Raw genomic sequence first — 20021 nt, forward strand, 5'->3', positions numbered from 1 at the left:
TGTAAATGGCTGCTGCTGCTGCTAAGTCGTTTCAGTCGTGTCCGATTCTGTGCAACCCCATAGATGGCTAGATCAGGACAAATTCAAGTTTCGCTTTTTGGAACTTTCTGGAATTTCTAATTGAGTATTTCCCAATCCTTAGTTGATTCTGAGGATGTAGAACCCCCTGGATACAGAGAGCCAACTATATATATTAGATACGCAGCTGGTCTCATACGTAATAGTGCCTCATCTAGGTTTGTTCCTGAGAAATTAAGATGGTGTTTGCAAGGCATCAGAACAACTCATAAAAGTTTGAAATGTTGCCATCCATTTCTTATGGAATCTATGCAGTAAGAGTCAATTTGACTGATTCTTCTTAACTATCCTGCCTGGCTGTATTCATGTCATGTAAACATAGTTGGACATTTTTATAAATAAAGAGATTGAATAGATTTTTCCCTATACACTCATATACTTGATGGACATATTATTAGCTGTTCGTTCACTATCAAATTCAGGCGGATATGTACCAAAATCCAGGCTTAAATCCTCTCTCCTGGACTTCAGAAGGTCTGACTCCAGTTGGCTCGGTCACTCTCGTCCCTCATCACCTCAGTTTTATCTCATGCTTCAGCAGTCACTGTTTCTCTTAGACAACCTGCACTTCATCCCTTCATTCTTTTTGTTTGTTTGTTTGTTTAAATTTTTGGCTGCACTGGGCCTTTGTTGCTGTGTGCTGGCCTTCTCTAGCTGCGGTGAGTGGGGGCTCCTCTCTAGTTGCGGCAAGCAGGCTTCTCATTGTGGTCCTTTTTCTTGTGGAGCATGGGCTCTAGAGCCCTGGTTCCATAGTTGTCGTGCTCCGGCTTAGTTACCTGTGGCGTGTGGAATCTTCCCAAACCAGGGATCAAACTCGTGTACCCTGCATTGGCAGGCAGATTCTTAACCACTGGCAGTCCCATCCCTTCATTCTTACTTATTAGCCCATCCAATTCTCTAAACCCTTTGCCTCCTTCAAGGCTAAATCAACATTAAAGAGCTATTTTAGATACTCATTCCCATCCAGCTCTGCTGTGGCCCTTTCCTCTCTGTGATCTGTGTGCATGTCTATGCTCTCTTTCTTGGCCTTGAACTCCTTGAGGGCAGGAATCAGATCATTTCTTGCAGTTGCCACAGAGTCTAGCAGAGCACCTGGTACGAAGCAGTTTGTTTCTGCTCATAGAATGAATGAACAAGTTAATACTGAAACAAATTCTTCTTTGGATATCAGTCAGCAAAAGAGTAATTGGAATTTGAGGAGAGGAAAGAAGAAAATACTATAATAGAATCCAAGTGATGCAATATTAGTAAAGCCAAATTGAAAGGGTCAGTAAATGCTTTGTGAACCAGGTCATTCCATCAAAGAAATCCAATATACTCTGTCTCTTCTAAGTGTGCTCATGGAGGTCAGGTCAGTCAGGTCAGGAAGTTTTCTCAATTCCCCTCCCCATCATATAGTAATTGGTAGCTTTGAGATTAATCCTGCATGTGTACTAAGTCATGCCCAGCTCTTTGCGAGTCTATGGACTGTAGTCTGCCAGGCTCCGCTGTCCATGGAATTTCCCAGGCAAGAATACTAGAGTGGGTTGCCATTTCCTACTCCAGGGGATCTTCCCAACCCAGGGATCAAACCCCACATCCCCTACATTGGCAGGTGGATTCTTTACCTCTGAGCCACCTGGGAAGCTCTTGACATTAATCAAGACACTTCTTTTCCAGAGAAGAACAAACTCTTCTAAGAGAGCATTGTGTAATAGAAATATAATATGAGCTAAGTATTCTATTAATTTAAGATTTTCTGGTAGTCATATTTTAAAAATAAAAAATAAACATGAAATGGATTTTAATAATGTACTCAATCTAGTATATTCAGATATTATCATTTCAATATGTAAGTAATATAAAGCATTACCACTGAGATGTAATTTTTAGTGTGGTCTTTAAAATTCAGTGTTTATTTTATCCCTCTTGCACTTCTGAATTAGGAGTAGCCATATTTTTAGTGATCAGTGACCACATAGGCAAAATGGATACTGTATTAGATAGCGAAGGCCTAGGATGTTTTCATCAGATTTCCCTATCTTCTCACCAGCCCTTTATCCTTCAGTTCAGTTCAGTTCAGTTCAGTCGCTCAGTCGTGTCCGACTCTTTGCAACCCCATGAATCGCAGCACGCGAGGTCTCCCTATCCATCACCAACTCCCGGAGTTCACCCAAACTCATGTGCATCGAGTCGGTGGTGCCATCCAGCCATCTCATCCTCTGTTGTCCCCTTCTCCTCCTGCCCCCAATCCCTCCCAGCATCAGGGTCTTTTCCAATGAGTCAACTCTTTGCATGAGGTGGCCAAAGTATTGGAGTTTCAGCCTCAGCATCAGTCCTTCCAGTGAACACCCAGGACTGATATCCTTTAGGATGGACTGGTTGGATCTCCTTGCAGTCCAAGGGACTCTCAAGAGTCTTCTCCAACACCACAGTTCAAAAGCATCAGTTCTTCGGGACTCAGCTTTCTTCGCAGTCCTATATCCTTAGTGTATCTCAATTCTCTTTTTCTTAGCACAGTTCTAAGACTGATACTGTTGACTATTGAGGAATTGTTGGTTCTTCCCATACAAATAGGACATGTCTGATTTTAATAGTCACTTCTTTGTTTACAGCTTACATGTAAGGTGTTTGTTTCTGTGTGTGTGACTTTTGAAAATTATGTATAATTCTTAAGTATGTTGTGCAAATATACACAACAGGAAATTTGCCATTTTAACCAGTTTAAGAGTACATTTCAGTGCCATTGAGTACATTTCTGTGTTTTGCAGCCATCACCACCATCCGTCCCTAAACTTTTTTCTTCTTCCCCAACTGAAACGCTATACCCATTAAGTATTTACTTGCATACTTCCTTCCCTCAGCCCCTGGAAACCACCATTCTATGTTCTGACTTTATTAATATGACTACTCTAGATATCCCACATAAGTAAAATCATAAGATGTTTCCTTTTATGCCTAGCTTAGGCTTCCCCAGTGGCTTATTATTTCATTTTGTCTTTAGGTCCTCAAGGTTCATCCGTGCTTGTGTTAGGATTTGCTTCCTTTCTAAGTTGAACACGATTTTATTGTATGCATATACCACCTTTTGTGTATCTGTTCGTTGGTTCAACCAACCAAAGGTGCTTGCACCTTTGCGCTATTGCAAGTAATGCTTTTATGAACATGGCTGTGTAAATACTACTCACACCCTTGCTTTTATTTCTCTTGGGTATATATCCACAAGTGACATATCTGGATCATATGGTAATTCTATGCTTGATTTTTTGAGCACATCATTGTCTAGTTTTTCACAGTGGCTGTCCATTTTAAATTCCTTCCATCAGTGTACAGTGGTTCCAGTTCCTCCACCTACTTGCCAATACTTGTTACCTATTTATTTTAAATAGGCATCCTGAATTTGTTTTCATTTCCATTTTTTTAATGACATTAGGAATATTTGGTAGAAATGAGGCCAGCTTGGACCTAGATTAATATATGGAAATAACTTTAAAATTGTCTGGTATAAGACAATTATTTGCACCACTTATTTGACTAATTGTTTCTGTGCTTTTATTAAGAAATTTTGATTAAGACTGAAATCCTACACTCTCATTTGGCTCTGCTACTCTTCACCATCTGATTTTAGGGAAGTCACTTAGTTTCTTTTATATTTAAAAAATGAGGAGAGGAATTTCTCACCTACTTTATTCACCTGGTTATCATATTTAGTTGGTCAGTTTAAAATGGCTTTGAATTTCCACCTGGGCAGGTTTTGGCACTCCCCAGCAAGATCCAGGAAAATCTTCACAATCAAATGCCAGTTTGGGTTCTATATGAGAATCTCATCCCTCTGTGGTCATTCAGACTGAGAAGTCAGTTAATCCCAGTTAGGGTTAAATGCAAAATTCTGTCTGTTGTTACAGTTCATTTAAAGACAGTTTGACTATGAAAATAAATAAATGGCTTTGAAGACTCTGAAATAATAGATTTGTTGAAGGGATTAATCCAGGGCTACAGTCTATGTGGTTGCAAAGAGTCAGACCTGACTTGTTGTTTAGTCACCAAGTTGTGTCTGACTCTTTGCATCCCATGGACTGCAGCACACCAGGCTTCCTTGTCCCTCACCATCTCCCAGAGTTTGCCCAAATTCACGTCCATTGAATTGGTGATGGCTTCCAACTATCTCATCATTGTCGCCCTCTTCTTCTGCCTTCAATCTTTCCCACTTCAGGGTCTTTTCCACTGAGTCAGCTCTTCGCATCAGGTGGCCAAAAGTATTGGAGCTTTAACTTCAGCATCAGTCACAGTTGATTTCCTTTAAGATTGACTAGTTTGATCTCCTTGCTTTCCAAGGGACTTTCAAGAGTCTTCTCCAGTACCACAGTTTGAAAGCGTCAGTTCTTCAGCACTCTGCTTTCTTCACTGTCCAGCTCTCACATTTGTACATGACTACTGGAAAGACTGTAGCCTTGACTATGTGGACATTAGTCTTGTCAGCAAAGTGATGTCTTTGCTTTTTAACACACTGTCTAGGTTTGTCATAGCTTTCCTGCCAAGAAGCAATCATCTTCTAATACCATGGCTACAGTCACCATCTGCAGTGATCCCAAGAAGAGGAAATCTGTCACTGCTTCCACCTTTCCCCCTTCTATTTGCCACAAAGTGATGGGATTGGATGCTGAGATCTTAGTTTTTTCTTAATACTGAGTTTTAAACCGTCTTTTTCACTCTCTTCCTTCACCCTCATCAAGAGGCTCTTTAGTTTCTCTTTGCTTTCTGCCATTAGAGTGTGGTATCACCTACATATCTGAGGTTGTTGATATTTCTTCCAGCAATCTAGGTTCCAGCTTTTAACTCACCCAGCCAGCATTTGGCATGATGTGCTCTGCATATAAGTTAAATAAACAGGGTGACAATAAACAGCCTATTGTACTCCTTTCTCAATCCTGAACCAGCCAGTTGTTCCTTACAGGGGTTCTAACTGTTGCTTCTTGACCCACATACAGGTTTCTCAGGAGACAAGTAAGATGGTCTGGTATTCCCATCTCTTTTAAGAGTTTTGCACAGTTTGTTATGATCCACACAGTCAAAGGCTTTAGTGTAGTCAATGAAACAGAGGTAGATGTTTTTCTGGAATTCCCTTGCTTTCTCTGTGATCCAGCAAATATTGGCAACTTGATCTCTGATTCCTCTGCCTTTTCTAAACCCAGCGTGAACATCTGAAGTTCTCTTCATGTAATCCTGAAGCCTAGCTTGGAGGATTTTGAGCATAACCATACTAGCATGAGAGATGAATGTAATTGTCTGGTGGTTTGAACATTCTTTAGTACTGCCCTTCTTGGGAATTGGGATGAGGGTTGACCTTTTCCAGTCTTGTGGCCACTGCTGGAATTTCATTACCTGAATATGGACTGGTAAATCAGTCTGAAAGTATTTTTAAAAATCTTTAAAAATATATGTATTTTTGGCATGCAAATTTTAGAGACTATCATTGTGATTATTGTGTACATTGCAGTAATTTTGGTTTATATTTTGGACATATAATGCACTTTATAGTACAGTTATGCTTTGTTTTCTTCTTGTATTCTGTGTCATCATTTTATTATGTACCTTTCAGACAGAATAGCACAGTTATGGAGTATTGATACAACTATCAAAGAAAGTTATATTGGGAGAAGTGTTTTGTTGTTTCTTTCTTGGCTTTCTAATTAGATCATATTCTTTTAATTACCTTTTAATTCTAAAATTTGACTGAGATTTATACCCCTTGTTTGGCATCTGAGAGCCTGAAAGTAACAATGAAAATTGAAGCCCAAGACATTAACATAAATTTATTTGTTTTGTTACTCTTAATTTTCCAGCTAGTTTGAACAGTTTTTTTCAAACCTGGAATTTTACTACTTCATTTAATGGAAAAATAGGAAAATTTGTAATTGAATTGTCCTTAAAAAAGAGCAAGTTGCACACTTTGCTATGACACTGGTAACTTTTACTGTTTCAGAAACATTGAAAAAGTTTAGATGCCAGCTTGGAAAACTCTGGGGACTTGTTACTTGGATGGCCAGCAGGATTACATTATTAGTAAAGTTACTTGCAGTGATAATTATAATGGCAACCTTTTGTGTTATCACAACTTAGGTATTTTATATGTAAGTGGGAAATAGCAAAAAAAGATATAAGTTAAAAACGAATGTCTTGGGTAGAGTGTATGACAGAAGGAAACTTTAAAAAGAAATTACAACACTAAGAAATTCAAGCACAAAAATTATAAAATATATTATTTAATGGAAATTAAGAGTAATATTCTTTGTGTCTCTAAACTGAAGTTTAGAAATTTGCATGCCAAAAATCTATTGTTTATAATTTATTAGATTTTTTTTTCATTCTTTGAGACTGATTTAGCAGTCCATAGTTAGCAGTCCATAGTCTTTGTGACCCCATGGACTATAGGCCGCCAGGCTCCTCTGTCCATGGAATTTTCTGGGCAGGAAATACTGGAGTGGATTCCCATTTCCTTCTCCAGGATCTTTCTGACCCAGGGATCAATTGCGTCTCCTGCATTAGCTGTGCTGTGCTTAGTCACTCAGTTGTGTTCGACTCTTTGTGACCCTATGGACTGTACCCCACCAGGCTCCTTTGTCCATGGGAATTCTCTAGGCAAGAATACTGGAGTGGGTTGCCATGCCCTCCTCCAGGGGATCTTCCCAACCCAGGGATCAAACCCATGTCTCCCGCATTACAGGAGGATTCTTTACCATCTGAGCCACCAGGAAAGCATTAGTAGGTGGATACTTTACCACTTCCACCACCTGGGAAGCCCCAGGTCAGGTTTGGGGATTTTCAAAGCTGATTAGGTGACAGAGTAGGGAAAAACTGCTTTATGGCATCATATAAATTGCTTTCCAGTCCAATCACTTCATTACATCTTCTGGGTTCCCATGTGCACTAACCAGTTATAAACACATGGTTATATATTTTGCACACATAGACATATTATTTAGTTTGGGGGATTTTGACACTTTCCCTATAACAGAAATATATGCAAGAGACATTAGGCTTGAAGAATTTCAAGAGTTTAATAGAATCTTACGCAAGGATCTTCTGCCTTTAGTAAAAGAAAAGCAGACCCTTGAATTACCTACTAGTACTATCTGAAAATTATAGGATCTATTCTTTCTAAACTAATTTCCTATGTACACTTTGCTAGTAAGGCCAAAGGTAGTTAGTCCTTTGAGGATATTGGAGGGGTTATTCAGTACAAATATTTTAAAATCTCATTCTAAAATCCATATAATACTTGTATATGATATACTGAATCAACATGCTTTTATATATATTTTATACTAACCACAGTGTGGTTCAGATTTTGCTAGCGTCAGCATCACCTGGGCACTTACTAAAAATGCAGAATCTAAGCCCACTATAGATCTTCTGAATCAGAATTTGCATTTTAATAATACCCCTATGTGATTCAAATACAGATGAACATTTAAGAAGCCCTCCTACTGAGATGTTGCAAGAAACCTTTCTCCTCATTACTGAACTAGTCTGAGGAGAAACTTACTTGTCTCTTAACTCTCTTAATTTAGTTTTGGATTTAGAATGTAACTTCAGTAAAAACTGTTTATCACTGTGTTCTCTGAAATCTGTTATTCAGAATTTTCATGAGGAGATCAGCTTCTTCATTTTTCTTATACATCTTTAGATGCTTACTAGGTGTCCAATTGGACAGAGCTAGAAAGTGGCTGAGTGTGGAAGTGGACCAGACAGTGTGTCTCCTAAATTGGTGCTCTTAACCACCATACAACATCTATTTATTCATGGCCATGCTCAGGTTTCTAGTCCCAGGGCAAAGCCTATAGGAAGAAGCAGTTTGATTGGAAATAACATTCAGATTGCCAAGGTACTGTAGTGATTATTCAACAGATAGGGGTACGCAGTTGTTTATTCCTAAGTCAATGAAACTATCTCTTGATATTTAAGTAAATATTTCATATGCTCATATACAGTCACATTTGTCTCACGACAGTAAAATGAATCTGTTTTAATGTACTCAATATGCTGATAGATGCTATCTTACAAGAGTAACTGTGAATTGAAAAACATTGTTCTTTCTATGCAGTAATCTAGCAAGAGCTGTGATAATTCACAGATGACTGAGCTTTAGAGCCAGACAAAACAATAGAAGATAAAAAGAACTGTTTATATAGATGCAAACTGAAACCTCAAGGTTGCATAATCACATTTCCTATTGATCAATAACTAAGAAGCCATAGACTGTTCATTACCTTAGGTGAGGGAAATATGAAGAAATTGGAAAAACTGCGTTGTTTTTTTTTTTTCTTCTCTGCTCTCTCTCCTATTATCATTTCTTGTATAGGATACCCTGAAACTTGGCACTAAAATTTCAATTGATATAACAGTATCATATTTCTTGTAGTAAGGTAAAGATTAAAAGATCACATAAATAAGAGTTTTGTTTTTTTTTTCTCTACTGGAACTAGATTGCAGACTAAAGTCTGAAAAACAAGATATGTCTTTCCTCCCTTTAAATGTTATACTCCCGATGTCTCCTCTCACTCTAGATAAAAATCCTGTTACATAGGTTAGTAGACAGCAAAAACTTATTAAGCCTTATCTATAAGGCAACAGAAACCACTTATATGTCTGCAGCTCAGGAAGACTTAAAAGGGTGTGACTGATAGAACTAGAAAAAATTGTGTATCCATTAAATATTTTAAGTTAAGACTCGTTTTCATGGTAGGAAAAAGAGCTAGTGATGAGAATGAACACTAAATAAATTCAAATCTGAGATGTTTACTGAGGCTGAATTTGATGTCCACTATTGTTGTGAGTAATTAATGTGATTTTTGCCTTCCAGTGTGTATGTACCGAGAGCCATCACTACATGAAATTGGAGAAAAACAAGGGCGTTCAAGGAAAAGTTCTGGAACACCGACCATGAATGGAGGCAAAGTTGTGAATCAAGAGTCAACATAGCTGAGAACTCTTCCCTTCGTCCCTCTTTCATCCCTTCCCTTTCTCCCCCTGCCCTTTACCCATTTCCTTCCAATAAATCCACCCAAGGAGAGGAAAATAAAATGACAACCCAGGACCTAGTGGCTAAGATTCTGCACTCAAAATCTTCCTTTGTGTAGGACAAGAAAATTGAACCAAAGCTTGCCTGTTGCAGTGTGGTAGAAAACGCACATGCAGAAAGATTAGCGCACCTAAAAGCAGAGGAAAAAATAAACCAAGACTCCACAAGCATTAAAACAAACTGTGCTGTTATTAATAGAGGACTAATTGTAATGAAGACATAAATATAATAAAGACGAAATAAAGTTATTACCTTAAAGAAAAGGGTTTTGGAGAATTGAACTTACAAATCGATGTAATATCCTAAATGGCTTAAACTCTGGATAATGCTGTGATGTGTGTTTTGAATTTGTATTTTCTTTGGGCATTTGGAATTGACACAAAATTGCAGCCTGTTTCCAGGATTTTTTTACCATAATATTGAACATGTATGAAGTACAGATTCTAGTGCCTATAAGGTATACAGCCAGGAATAATTTAACATCAAGAAAAATTTTATTTTAAAATTTTATTCCTGAAATCAATATTTAAGATTGTTTTATTGAAAGGATTGTCATATGTTGAATTTAGTGCTATTAGCTGATTTCATTCCTTCCTAACAAGAGTTTCAGATTCTCCTAGAAGAATATCACATTTTTTTAAAAAGTATTAATTCAGGAGCTCAATTTTTTTTTCTTTAGTCACTTAGAAAAAAATTTCTTGTTTTAAGATTGAAGTAACTTTTAGGAAATTCTTTGTTGTTGCCATGCCTTGGCAGTGATATGTAACTTATGTGGTTTTACCATTTGATCTGATTTTTTTGTTGTTTGTTTTATTTTGTTGACACCTTTAAGGGCATAGGTAAATGTCTAGCTGTCTTAGAAGAGAGTTTTATACCATTTCTTGCAGCAGAAAAGAAAGAAAAGGTGTTTTCCATAAGGAAATAAATCCTAAGAAGTTGGTGCAAGCAAGCTATATCAATATTTGCCTTCGTACCTTACTAAGTTTTCTGTATGTAGCATTTTCCAAATTTCACCAAGGAATTGGGAGGCATGGCTGTGAAATTCTTAACTTACTATCTTATGAAGCCAGTAAATTGTTGGTTGCTAGATAGCCTCATTTATAAATCTAATTGAAAACAAGTCTGTCTCCTAGAACACAGAAGGAAATTGTTATACCCTGGATTTTCAAGGGGCATTGAGAAATAATACTGAATTAACAGCCATGGTTCCAACAGAAGCTCCTGTTGTGGCTCACACAGCAGGGTTGTGTGAGTGACTTAAAGTAATAATAATAAAAAAGAAGTGTAACACTAGGCAAATGCGTATTTAGGAATACTGAAATGTTAGAGAAGAAATGAATACAATTGCCTTGGGGAAAAAATAGATCTTCTTGGTCCTACAAATCAGGAATGGTGTAGAGACATCCAAATCAAAACAAAACACAACAGAATGTTAAGAAATATATGCAGATTTATGGATGTTATCAGTGAGAAGACTTAGCATGTTACTTCTCCTATAGCTCCTCCGTCCAGCATGTACTATTCCAAATACTCCCTAAAATATACACTTTGCAGAAACTCTAGGCCCTCACTTTAATGACCTTGTCATTGGTTGCTGTATTCTTTCAAAGTCACTGTAATTTCCCTCACTCCACACAGTCATTAGTGGTCGGTGTCCTTCACCAAGTATTCTATTTCTCTTATCAGGAGGTAAGCAGAAAATGAAATGAAGGAATTCGTGTAATCAGTTGCAAAGAATAAAAGTTATGCATCTCGGCAAGGATTTTGAACACACATCTGCAAGGGATATTTGTTTAATCAAATATTTGGAAACTAAGAAATAAAGGCATTTAAATTAAAGAAAAGAATGTTATTCTTCTAGGAAAAGAATGCCCTTGTAAAAAAGAAATACAACTCTAGTTCTATTTCTCCTTGTCACTCTTGATTCCACTTGATTATAAACGCACCTGTCACTTCCAGGACCAATCAAATTATAAGCACAAAGCCTTTTTTTTTTTTTTTAAATAAAAAGGAAGCTTCTACAAAATGGCTCCCAGGCTCATTTAGCATAAAATGACTTGAGCTTTTTGGTCATACACACATCCACACATATACACACATCACAAGCTCACAAGTGACACAGTTGACAGTTTCACAAAGTGTTCTCAATTATACTGATGATTTCATGATAGAGTATATCTTACCTAGTTCAATATTATGGAAAATATGATAGAGATATGAATCTCCAGCAAAATTCTTCCCCTTATTTACAATGGCTGTTTATCATTTCACATCTAGATGCACGTCTTCCCCCTTTCTGAAAGCCCTGAAGACAGTTCTAACTACCCAGTCTGTATTTTGTGTTTCTCCATATCATTTAAGCAAATGTTCACCATTGTGAAACATTTGGAAATTAGCTTTGTTAAGTTATACTTAATTTCAGAAAATAAATTGTTGAAAATCTCAAGTTCTTTAACAGATTAACCTGACAAAAGCTGTGGTTTAGAGCACAGGGTGAACTTTTGCCTAACTGCTGCTTATTTTTTAACATAAAGCCTTTAATAGAATTCAGTATTCACTATCTAGGTTTTTAAAATATTACCAAATATATACATATTATTATTCTATTCCCTCCAAAAATATGAGCCATTTTAAATGGTTTGCTTTTCAGGTTTATGCAAAATATCTTGATTTTCATCATCCAATTTCTGGGTCTCAACTCACCCATTACTTGTTCTCCTATAAGTAAACTTGTTTTTTTTTTCCTTAAATGCATTGGGATAGTCTCAGGAAAATTATGACTTTCAGTAAAGCTTTGTAATTGACTATGTAAGTATAAGGTAAAATGTGCTTTTTCTAAGAGGCCTTATTGTATTGATAACATGTTTCAAAATCAGTGGGCTTAAGAATGAAAATGAAACTTTTGAGAATCTCACAAAGTAGTTTTCTGGCCAATATACCTTACTAATGATTAAGCTAGAAGTCTGAGCTATAGAAACAAAATGGTGCTGAAGTTCCCTTGGCTAACTCAGAGATTTTATGCTTCAGAAAACTGGAGGACAGCAGGTCAACTTATCCTTGATCATGGTAATAGTTTGAGTTTTGAATTTTGCATATGAATTTCAAGCACACTTTCAGTTATTATGGATTAGCACAATAAAAAGACATTAATTTGACACAAATAATGATGCTTTATGGGCCTCATTCTAATCCAGATAGCTGTTAGAAAAATTCTTATACTGAAGAAAATGACAATGCTGTTGATAGGTATTCTATGTAGATGAGTGGTTCAGGTATTCTATGTAGATGAGTGGTTCTGCGGTACCACTACAAGAGATGAGAGTATGAAGACAAAAGTAAAGGATGAAGAATCTTACTGTGAGTTGAAAAGTCTGACAGTCCTAATTTGGGACCAATAATTCCCTGGTGGAGAAGCATGACTACATCAACAGTAACTTTTTTTTTCAACGTGAACCCAGAAATAGCAAATCTATTATTTCACCTTCAAGGCTTCATCTCTAAGGTCACACTCCAAGAAGGTTTTCCATGATGTTGCTCAGTTTCATCTGCACCAGGTGAAACACACTCCAGAATAAAAATCCCCTGCTTATTTTAATATCATAAAAGGCTGAGATTATTTCTCTGTCATAAACTTGTAAATAGCATTTTATAAATCAAAATCACCTTCAAAACAGTGAATTGTTTTACAAATATATATGTGTATATATACACATGCTTCTGAAATAAGGATATATTCTATAGAGTTTTATTTGATTTGTGTTCTTTCATCGTAGGTAATTACAGATAAAGAGGTTTGAATGCAAAACTTTATATATATATACATATATATAAGTGTATATTTCTAAGTATAAGTTGCCACTTTATAATAAAAAAGAAACAGGTGGGAACAATAATGAAAGCACACACTCCTTCAGAATGTCAGTAATTCTGAATCCCTTCTTTGATGCAGAAATAGCTATTTTTTATTTCTAAAAAGGGATTTTGAAGAATTGTACTTCCTGACAGATTCCCTGGTAAGTCATAAAATTTATAGTTGAGGGCAAGAAAAAAATACGTGCTAAATGCAGATATTCATTTTTCTGGAATTTTCCTGGAACCCAAGTTAAAAATCAACATTTAAAATCTAAATTAAGTGAAAGTAGCTAATGTTCACAAATGATATATTGAGCTTCAGTAACAGAAGCAAAAATATATTAAACACTATGATAATAAATTTAAAATAATGTCATAGTAGAAACTGCATCATTAGACATTTTATTAGTTGGAAAGAATGAGTGGATGTTTTTTGTCTTTGCTCTAAGCACAACCTAAAGACTGTGGCATTAATTTTTTCTTCAAGCTGTTCAAAAGTCCAAAATATACTCCCATGAATAGAGCGGGTTTTAGGCTCCATTAAATGTTAACATCTTAAGAAATTATTGAGATTGAAATGTTTAATAAATGCATTGTATGAGAACCAAACAAATTAATGTTTTGTTTTTACATTAAACACAGATTACTCAAATCACTGGTTTTTTGAGATCGAATTTGTAAAATGTTTATACATCACAACCTTCCTGAAGTAAAAAGCAATTAAAATCTTGAGATGTGTATGCATGCAGAGAAAACACTTGCACATTTTTTTCTAACATTAAATTTATTTGGGAAATCTCCTTTTAAAATGTATCTTATAATATGTCACTGAAAAAGTGCTGTGTCTTATAAAAAAAATCAAAACTGGATTTATGAATGGAAAATGAATCAAAATTGTTATTGAACACTGTGGTTAAAAGTAGAAATAACCTTCTAAGTTTGAAGCTACTTGTGGTAAACCTAACATTTTCTTTAGAATTAAGAACTAGAGCACATCCATTTAGAGCATATTCATTTATTCATAATTTAATAACTAGATCCTTAGTTGAGTTTAGGGATCATAAACTAAATTATGGTCTAAAAAAATCCAAAAAGGCAGACATAAATAATGTAATACCCAAATGTAAGTACTACAATAGTTATTAAGATTTTATGTACAACTGATGTTGCAACAATCTAGCCTAGATGAAAGACATGGGTTGAAAAGGGGATAGATACAGAGTAATGAAAGACACCGAAGGGCCCCACCAATAGAGGAAATAATTTGAAAGAGAAACAAAACACACAACTTATCTCGGAAATCCTTGTGAATGAAACAAAGAATGAATGTTCAGAGAGATGTGGGGGGACTGAGTTGAAAGAAGTAAAAATTAAAAGTTTTTCAATGTTTCATTACTGTACTCTTTGGATCTGTTAGGACAATTCTGCTTGCTCACAGCAGAAGGCCCAAACCACACTAGTCCCTTGTCTAGAGATCACAACATCATTACCACAAATGCTGAATTTGTCTGTAGTTCTCCTGACTCTGCCACTCCATGTTTAATAACTTCCTTCTTTGAGTTCAGAGATAAAGAATGTGGTAAAGAACCTGCCTGCAATGCAGGACACCCAGGTTCCACCCCTGGATCAGGAATAACCCCTGGAGAAGGGAATGGCTTACCCACTCCAGTATTCTTGCCTGGAGAATTCCATGGACAAAGGAGCCTGGTAGGCTACAGTCCATGGGATCGTAAAGAGTTGCACATGACTGAGCGACTAACACACACAGAGTTCAGAATTCTTTATACAGGTTGCAAGATACGAAATATTTATATCACCTATTCTCTCACAATTCCCCAGGAAACATCTCCCCGAATCTGACTGGCTCAGTTTAAGCCGTGGGTCCCCATACAATAAGCCACTGTGGCGTGGAATTTGAGACATGTTGACTAGTTTAAATCAACCAGAGCCTTTTTCTAGACTTTTAGTTCGGATGTACTTGTCCAAAGATACAGGTCTGCATAGATGAGGGGTGACTACTTGAATGAAATTCAGAGTCCGTTTAGCAAAAAGTTGCGGAAATGTATGCTATGTAGCAAACTTTCCATTATCTGTTAATGAATGTATATCCTATCACAGCTCATTGGCTATTCTAAAAACTGGCAGAGAAATGCAAGTACTAATGAATTAAAGCTGCAGCCATAAACCATAAGGAAGACAAAGGCAACTGAAGCTTCAGTTCCCAAAATATTATTAAATGTCTGCTATGCAAAAGGCACTGTGTGGGTCACTGAGGAAGATATAAAAGAGATGCAATTTTAGATTATGAGACTGACACGCTGCCTACTGCCTTAAGAAGGCAGACAAGAGCTGCAATTTTAAAGAAAAGTGGCCCATTTGACAACTCAATTTACCTGGTACTGGCTCCCCAGTGGCTCAGCTGGTAAAGAATCTTCCTGCCAATGCAGGAGATGTAAGAGCCACAGTTTCGATCCTTAGGTTGGGAAGATCCCCTGGAGGAGGGCACGGCAACCAACTCCAGTATTCTTGCTCGGAGAATCCCATGGACAGAAGAGCCTCATAAGATACAGTCCATGGGGTCGCAAAGAGTCGGACATGACTGAGTGCACGTGTGCATGCATACACACACACATACACACACACACACACACACTATACCTGGTATGTCCAATGCTTTTAGATGACTGCCAGAGGACTAGAAAAAGCAGTTTGGCTATTGTAAACCAGAGGCCTATATCATATCTACTTTTCTGTTCCTGTAAAAACACTGTTTGGATGAGGCCATTAAAAACTTCATCTTAAAATATCTCTCAATACTCAGTCTAGGTCATAAATTCAGGACTATTTGCTATTTCAGAATCACCTGGGGTAACCATGCATAACATTCTTGAATCCTCTGTGCAGATAATAGCCTATGTTTGAACACTCTGAATGACAGTTAATCTCTCAAGCATCATATTCCGTTTGGGGACAGTAATGGTTTTATAAAGTTCTTTCTCATAACTTGTTCTGTAGTGTCTACTATTCTTTTAAATTTCACTCTCTAGGGCTATTCTGGTGGCTCAGTGGGTAAAGAATCCACTGCAAATGCAAGGAGACACAGGAGATGCAGGTTCAATCCCTGGGTTGGAAAGATCACCTGGAGAAGGAAAGGGCAACCCACTCCAGTATTCTTGCCTGAAAAATCCCTTGAACAGAGGAACCTGGCGAGCTACAATCCCTGGGGTCCCTAAAGAGTCAGCCGCAACTGCGCAGCTAAGCATTCAGGCACTCAGGGCTACTCAATGTTAATTTAATCCTCCACCTACAAGAAAGGCTACAGATATTTTAAGGTTATTGGTATTTCTCTGGGCTTTCCTGGTGGCTCAGATAGTAAAGAATCTGCCTGTAAAGTGGGAAACATGAATTTGATCCCTGGGTTGAGAAGATCCCCTGGAGGAGGGAATGGCAACCCACTCCAGTAATCTTGCCTGGAGAACTTCATGGACAGAGGAGCCTGGTGGGCTCCAGTCCATGGGGTCGCAAAGAGTTGGACATGACTGAGTGACATTCTTCAACTATTCCCTGCTTGTGAAAGATTTTCAGAAAGGTAAATGTTTTGCTTCTGTAGTATTCTGTTTTACTCAGAACAAATTTTATTAATATGGAATGCTTAATACAACATGGTGTTCCTTATTAATTTAACTAGTCAAGAGGCATTCCCTCATTCTTAATAGTCTAACAATCACATTAAGACTGCATGTATTTTTTGATGACCTCATCAAAAATTTTTTCGCATTCCAGTTCATTTGTCAAAACACCTGAATATTTTCTTCACCTTTTCATCTGTATGACTTAAATTGAGATGGAGGCTTGTCAATAGACTAATTCTAACTTGATTAAATCATTGAGAAGCATTAACTCCAAAGATACAACCTCAGAATTGTCCAGATACACTACAAAGTTTCCATTCAATGATTAGCTGTCAATCCTCTACTTCGTGTGATTATACCTAGTTTGTGTGATCAGATCAGACTGTTTTCAGGAATAAAACACAATTCACTTTATCTCATCTCACCTGGGGTGAGATATTAGAGCTGATCATTCTGATGAAAAGTCTTTATCGTAGGAGATACATGCTATTACAGAAGGTACATGGTTTTGCTCTATTTTCAATTCTCTGTCTTCTTTGAGTCTCCATTAATTTGATCATCATTCTCTCCAATAATTACATTAATTACACTTATCAGAATCAATAGCTTCTCACTAGTTTCATTGTTTCATTCTAAAAATTTAAATATTTACTTGTTTCAATAATAGTTTCCAGATCTCTTCAAATTTCTATCCAATGTTTTCTTCTCTAAGTCAACTTGCAGTGAGTGTTCTGGTAACACTCTAAAAGGTTTTTAATAAGCTGATAAATCTGATAAATCTCTGAGTTTTTAAGAACCTAAGAGTGTTTTTTGTTTGTATTTGCCTAGTAATAGCAATTGGGTGTGCATCAAATATTTAGTGTATCTTCTTTCCTCAAATTCTCCTGATTTTCCACTAGCTTCCAGCTTTTTTTTTTTCCTGCAGAGGAGGGGATATACTTTGTTTGAAGTTACATGAACTCTCTGAGCATCAGCTTTCACAATTGTATTTCCTGGGAATTTAAAATATTATTGGTATTGTTGTTATTTTTCGAATCATTTTTGACAAGCTTATCTAGAAGATAATATATCTTAATCACTGTACTATGTCTCTTACAATTGCACTCATGTATTAACCTTGCCATTCCATTCGAATTTGTTGTCTTCAAAAATATGTCCATGACCCAGAGAAGCACAAAGAGACATCCACAAAAACACAGTAAGAGGAGGTCCTTAATATGTGAATTATATGTCAATGCTTTGGTTTGTCTCTATCACCCACATTTTTACACACTTGCATAATAATTTTCCTCCTTCTGTCCATTTTCAAATTATCTTACCACTTGGATGACTGCCTTAGCTCACTGCCTAGTTCACTAAGTTACTTTTTAAAAAGTTAAGTAATTAATATAACCCCTTAGGATAGTATTTGGCACATAGTAAGCCTATAATCAATTCACTGTTGTTATTTTTATTAGTCATGCTGCACAGCATACAGGATTTTAGTTCCCCTATCAGGGATTGAACTCATGGAAATGCGGAGTGGAAATGCATTTCCTTGCGGTGGAAATGCAGAGTCCTAACCACTGAACCACCAGGGAAGTCCCATGGTTTACATTTTTTCCCCTAAGTTTTTGAGTGTTCATTTTCCTCTATCGGGTAACCCTGGAATGCACTATCACAGATTCTACTGGCCCAGCATATCTGGTTAAATAGGAAAACAGCCATCGCAATACCCTTCCTTAAAAGCCTTCCTGAGGTACAACCCCATTCAGCCTGTACTGGCACATCTCAGCACATGTGCAAACTAAGCATGAAATCAGGAACTAGAATGATCATGGCCTGCTTGACTATCCTGTTCTCCAACATAGAACGTTAGAACTATTTCTCACCTGGCTGAAAAAACAATGACTGTTTTCTGTCAGAACACAGACAATGTATATGTCCTTGGACTTGCAGGTGGTTATCCACCTTTCAGATGCACACTATGCAGTTATCTGGAACTTGGTTCTAAAAGCAGGAACTGGAGTGGTTATCCACACCCCCCCCCCTCCCACCCCCGCCGCTCTTCCTGCCTCTCCCAACCTCTACTCTACAACTATATCCAAGTTCTGGTCAAATGTATGTACCTGGATTCCAGGTGAAGGATCCCAACAATTAAATCATCAATCAGAATACATAAAGTGATTTCATTTTCAGGCTTTTTCTGTTTATTTAAGGAAATGGGGGGACCTATTCTGTTTCTATTGAAGGACCTATTCAGTGGTTCTTTAATCTTGATTGCATATTAGAATAATTTAAGCTCCCCAGTCTTAGACGGACAACTGCCAGTAGATATAATGTTGTTGTTTAGTCCCTAAGTCTTGTCTGAATCTTTCATGACACCACAGACTGTAGAGCTCCAGACTCCCCTGTCCATGGGATTTCCCAGGCAAGAATACTGGGGTAGGTTGCCTTTTCCTTCACTGTGTATCTTTCCAGCCCAGGGATCATCTCCTGCATTGGCAGAAAGGCTCTTTACCACTGAGCCACTTGGAAAGCTCAATCTAGGCTCACACCCCCTCAAAATCTAGGCTCACCGACCCTCAAAATCTTGATGTCATTGGTTTGGAGTGCAGACAAGTGATTTTCATCTGTATAGGTTGATGAGATAAACTACTAAATAAACTCCTAAAAAATAGCTAATATTTATTAAGCACCTATTCAAGGCTGAATGAATCTGGATTTCTAGACAACTTGTAAGTTGTAAATATCCATAAGTGTTATGAGCAGAAGACACTCTTTTTGATGAAGTTTAGACAATCTGAAATGCAGGTGCTGTTAGATGCCAAGCCGCTGCTATATCCCTGCCATTTTCTGAAACAGCCTAATCTCACAGAGTTGGTGTTGTTATATATTTAGAGATTTCTTGATAAGGCACTTGGCCTTATATTTCAGATTGTTGTTGTTTAGCCACTAAGTCGTGTCCAACTCTGTTGTGACTCCATGGACTGTGGCCCTCCAGGCTCCTCTATGGTATTTTCCAGGCAAGAATAATGAAGTGGTTTGCCATTTCCCTCTCCAGAGGATCTTCCCAACCCAGGGATAGAACCTGAGTCTCCTGCATTGGCAGACAGATTCTTTGCCGCTGAGCCACCAGGGGAATCAATTTATATTAATTACTATACTGTATATCTGGGGTTTCCCAGGTGTCATGGTTAGAATCTGCCTGCCAATGCAGGAGACACAAATGTCAGTGTGATCCCTGGGTTGAGAAGGTACCCTGGAGTAAGAAATAGCAACCCACTCCAGCATTCTTGCCTGGAGAATTCATGGACAGAGGAGGCTGGTGGGCTACATGCTGTGGGGTTGCAAAGAGTCAGACATGACTGAATGACTAAGCACACTATATATCTGGAGTTGATTCAAGGACAGTTAGC

The 20021-nt window shown here is 37.4% G+C and overlaps 1 protein-coding gene across 1 annotated transcript in view; it reads left to right on the forward strand.

Moving 5' to 3' along the window:
- The window catches only part of FGF12 (fibroblast growth factor 12), a 289098-nt gene extending 279778 nt beyond the window's left edge, over positions 1-9320 (forward strand). The window contains exon 5 of the mRNA XM_068973583.1: positions 8921-9320. Within this exon, the coding sequence (XP_068829684.1) occupies positions 8921-9039 (119 nt within the window). The 3' untranslated portion in view covers positions 9040-9320. The remainder of the gene's footprint in view (positions 1-8920) is intronic.
- Positions 9321-20021: the final 10701 nt, after the last annotated feature.

Source organism: Capricornis sumatraensis, chromosome 1, assembly GCF_032405125.1.
Source record: "Capricornis sumatraensis isolate serow.1 chromosome 1, serow.2, whole genome shotgun sequence".
Classification (NCBI taxonomy): Eukaryota; Metazoa; Chordata; class Mammalia; order Artiodactyla; family Bovidae; genus Capricornis; species Capricornis sumatraensis.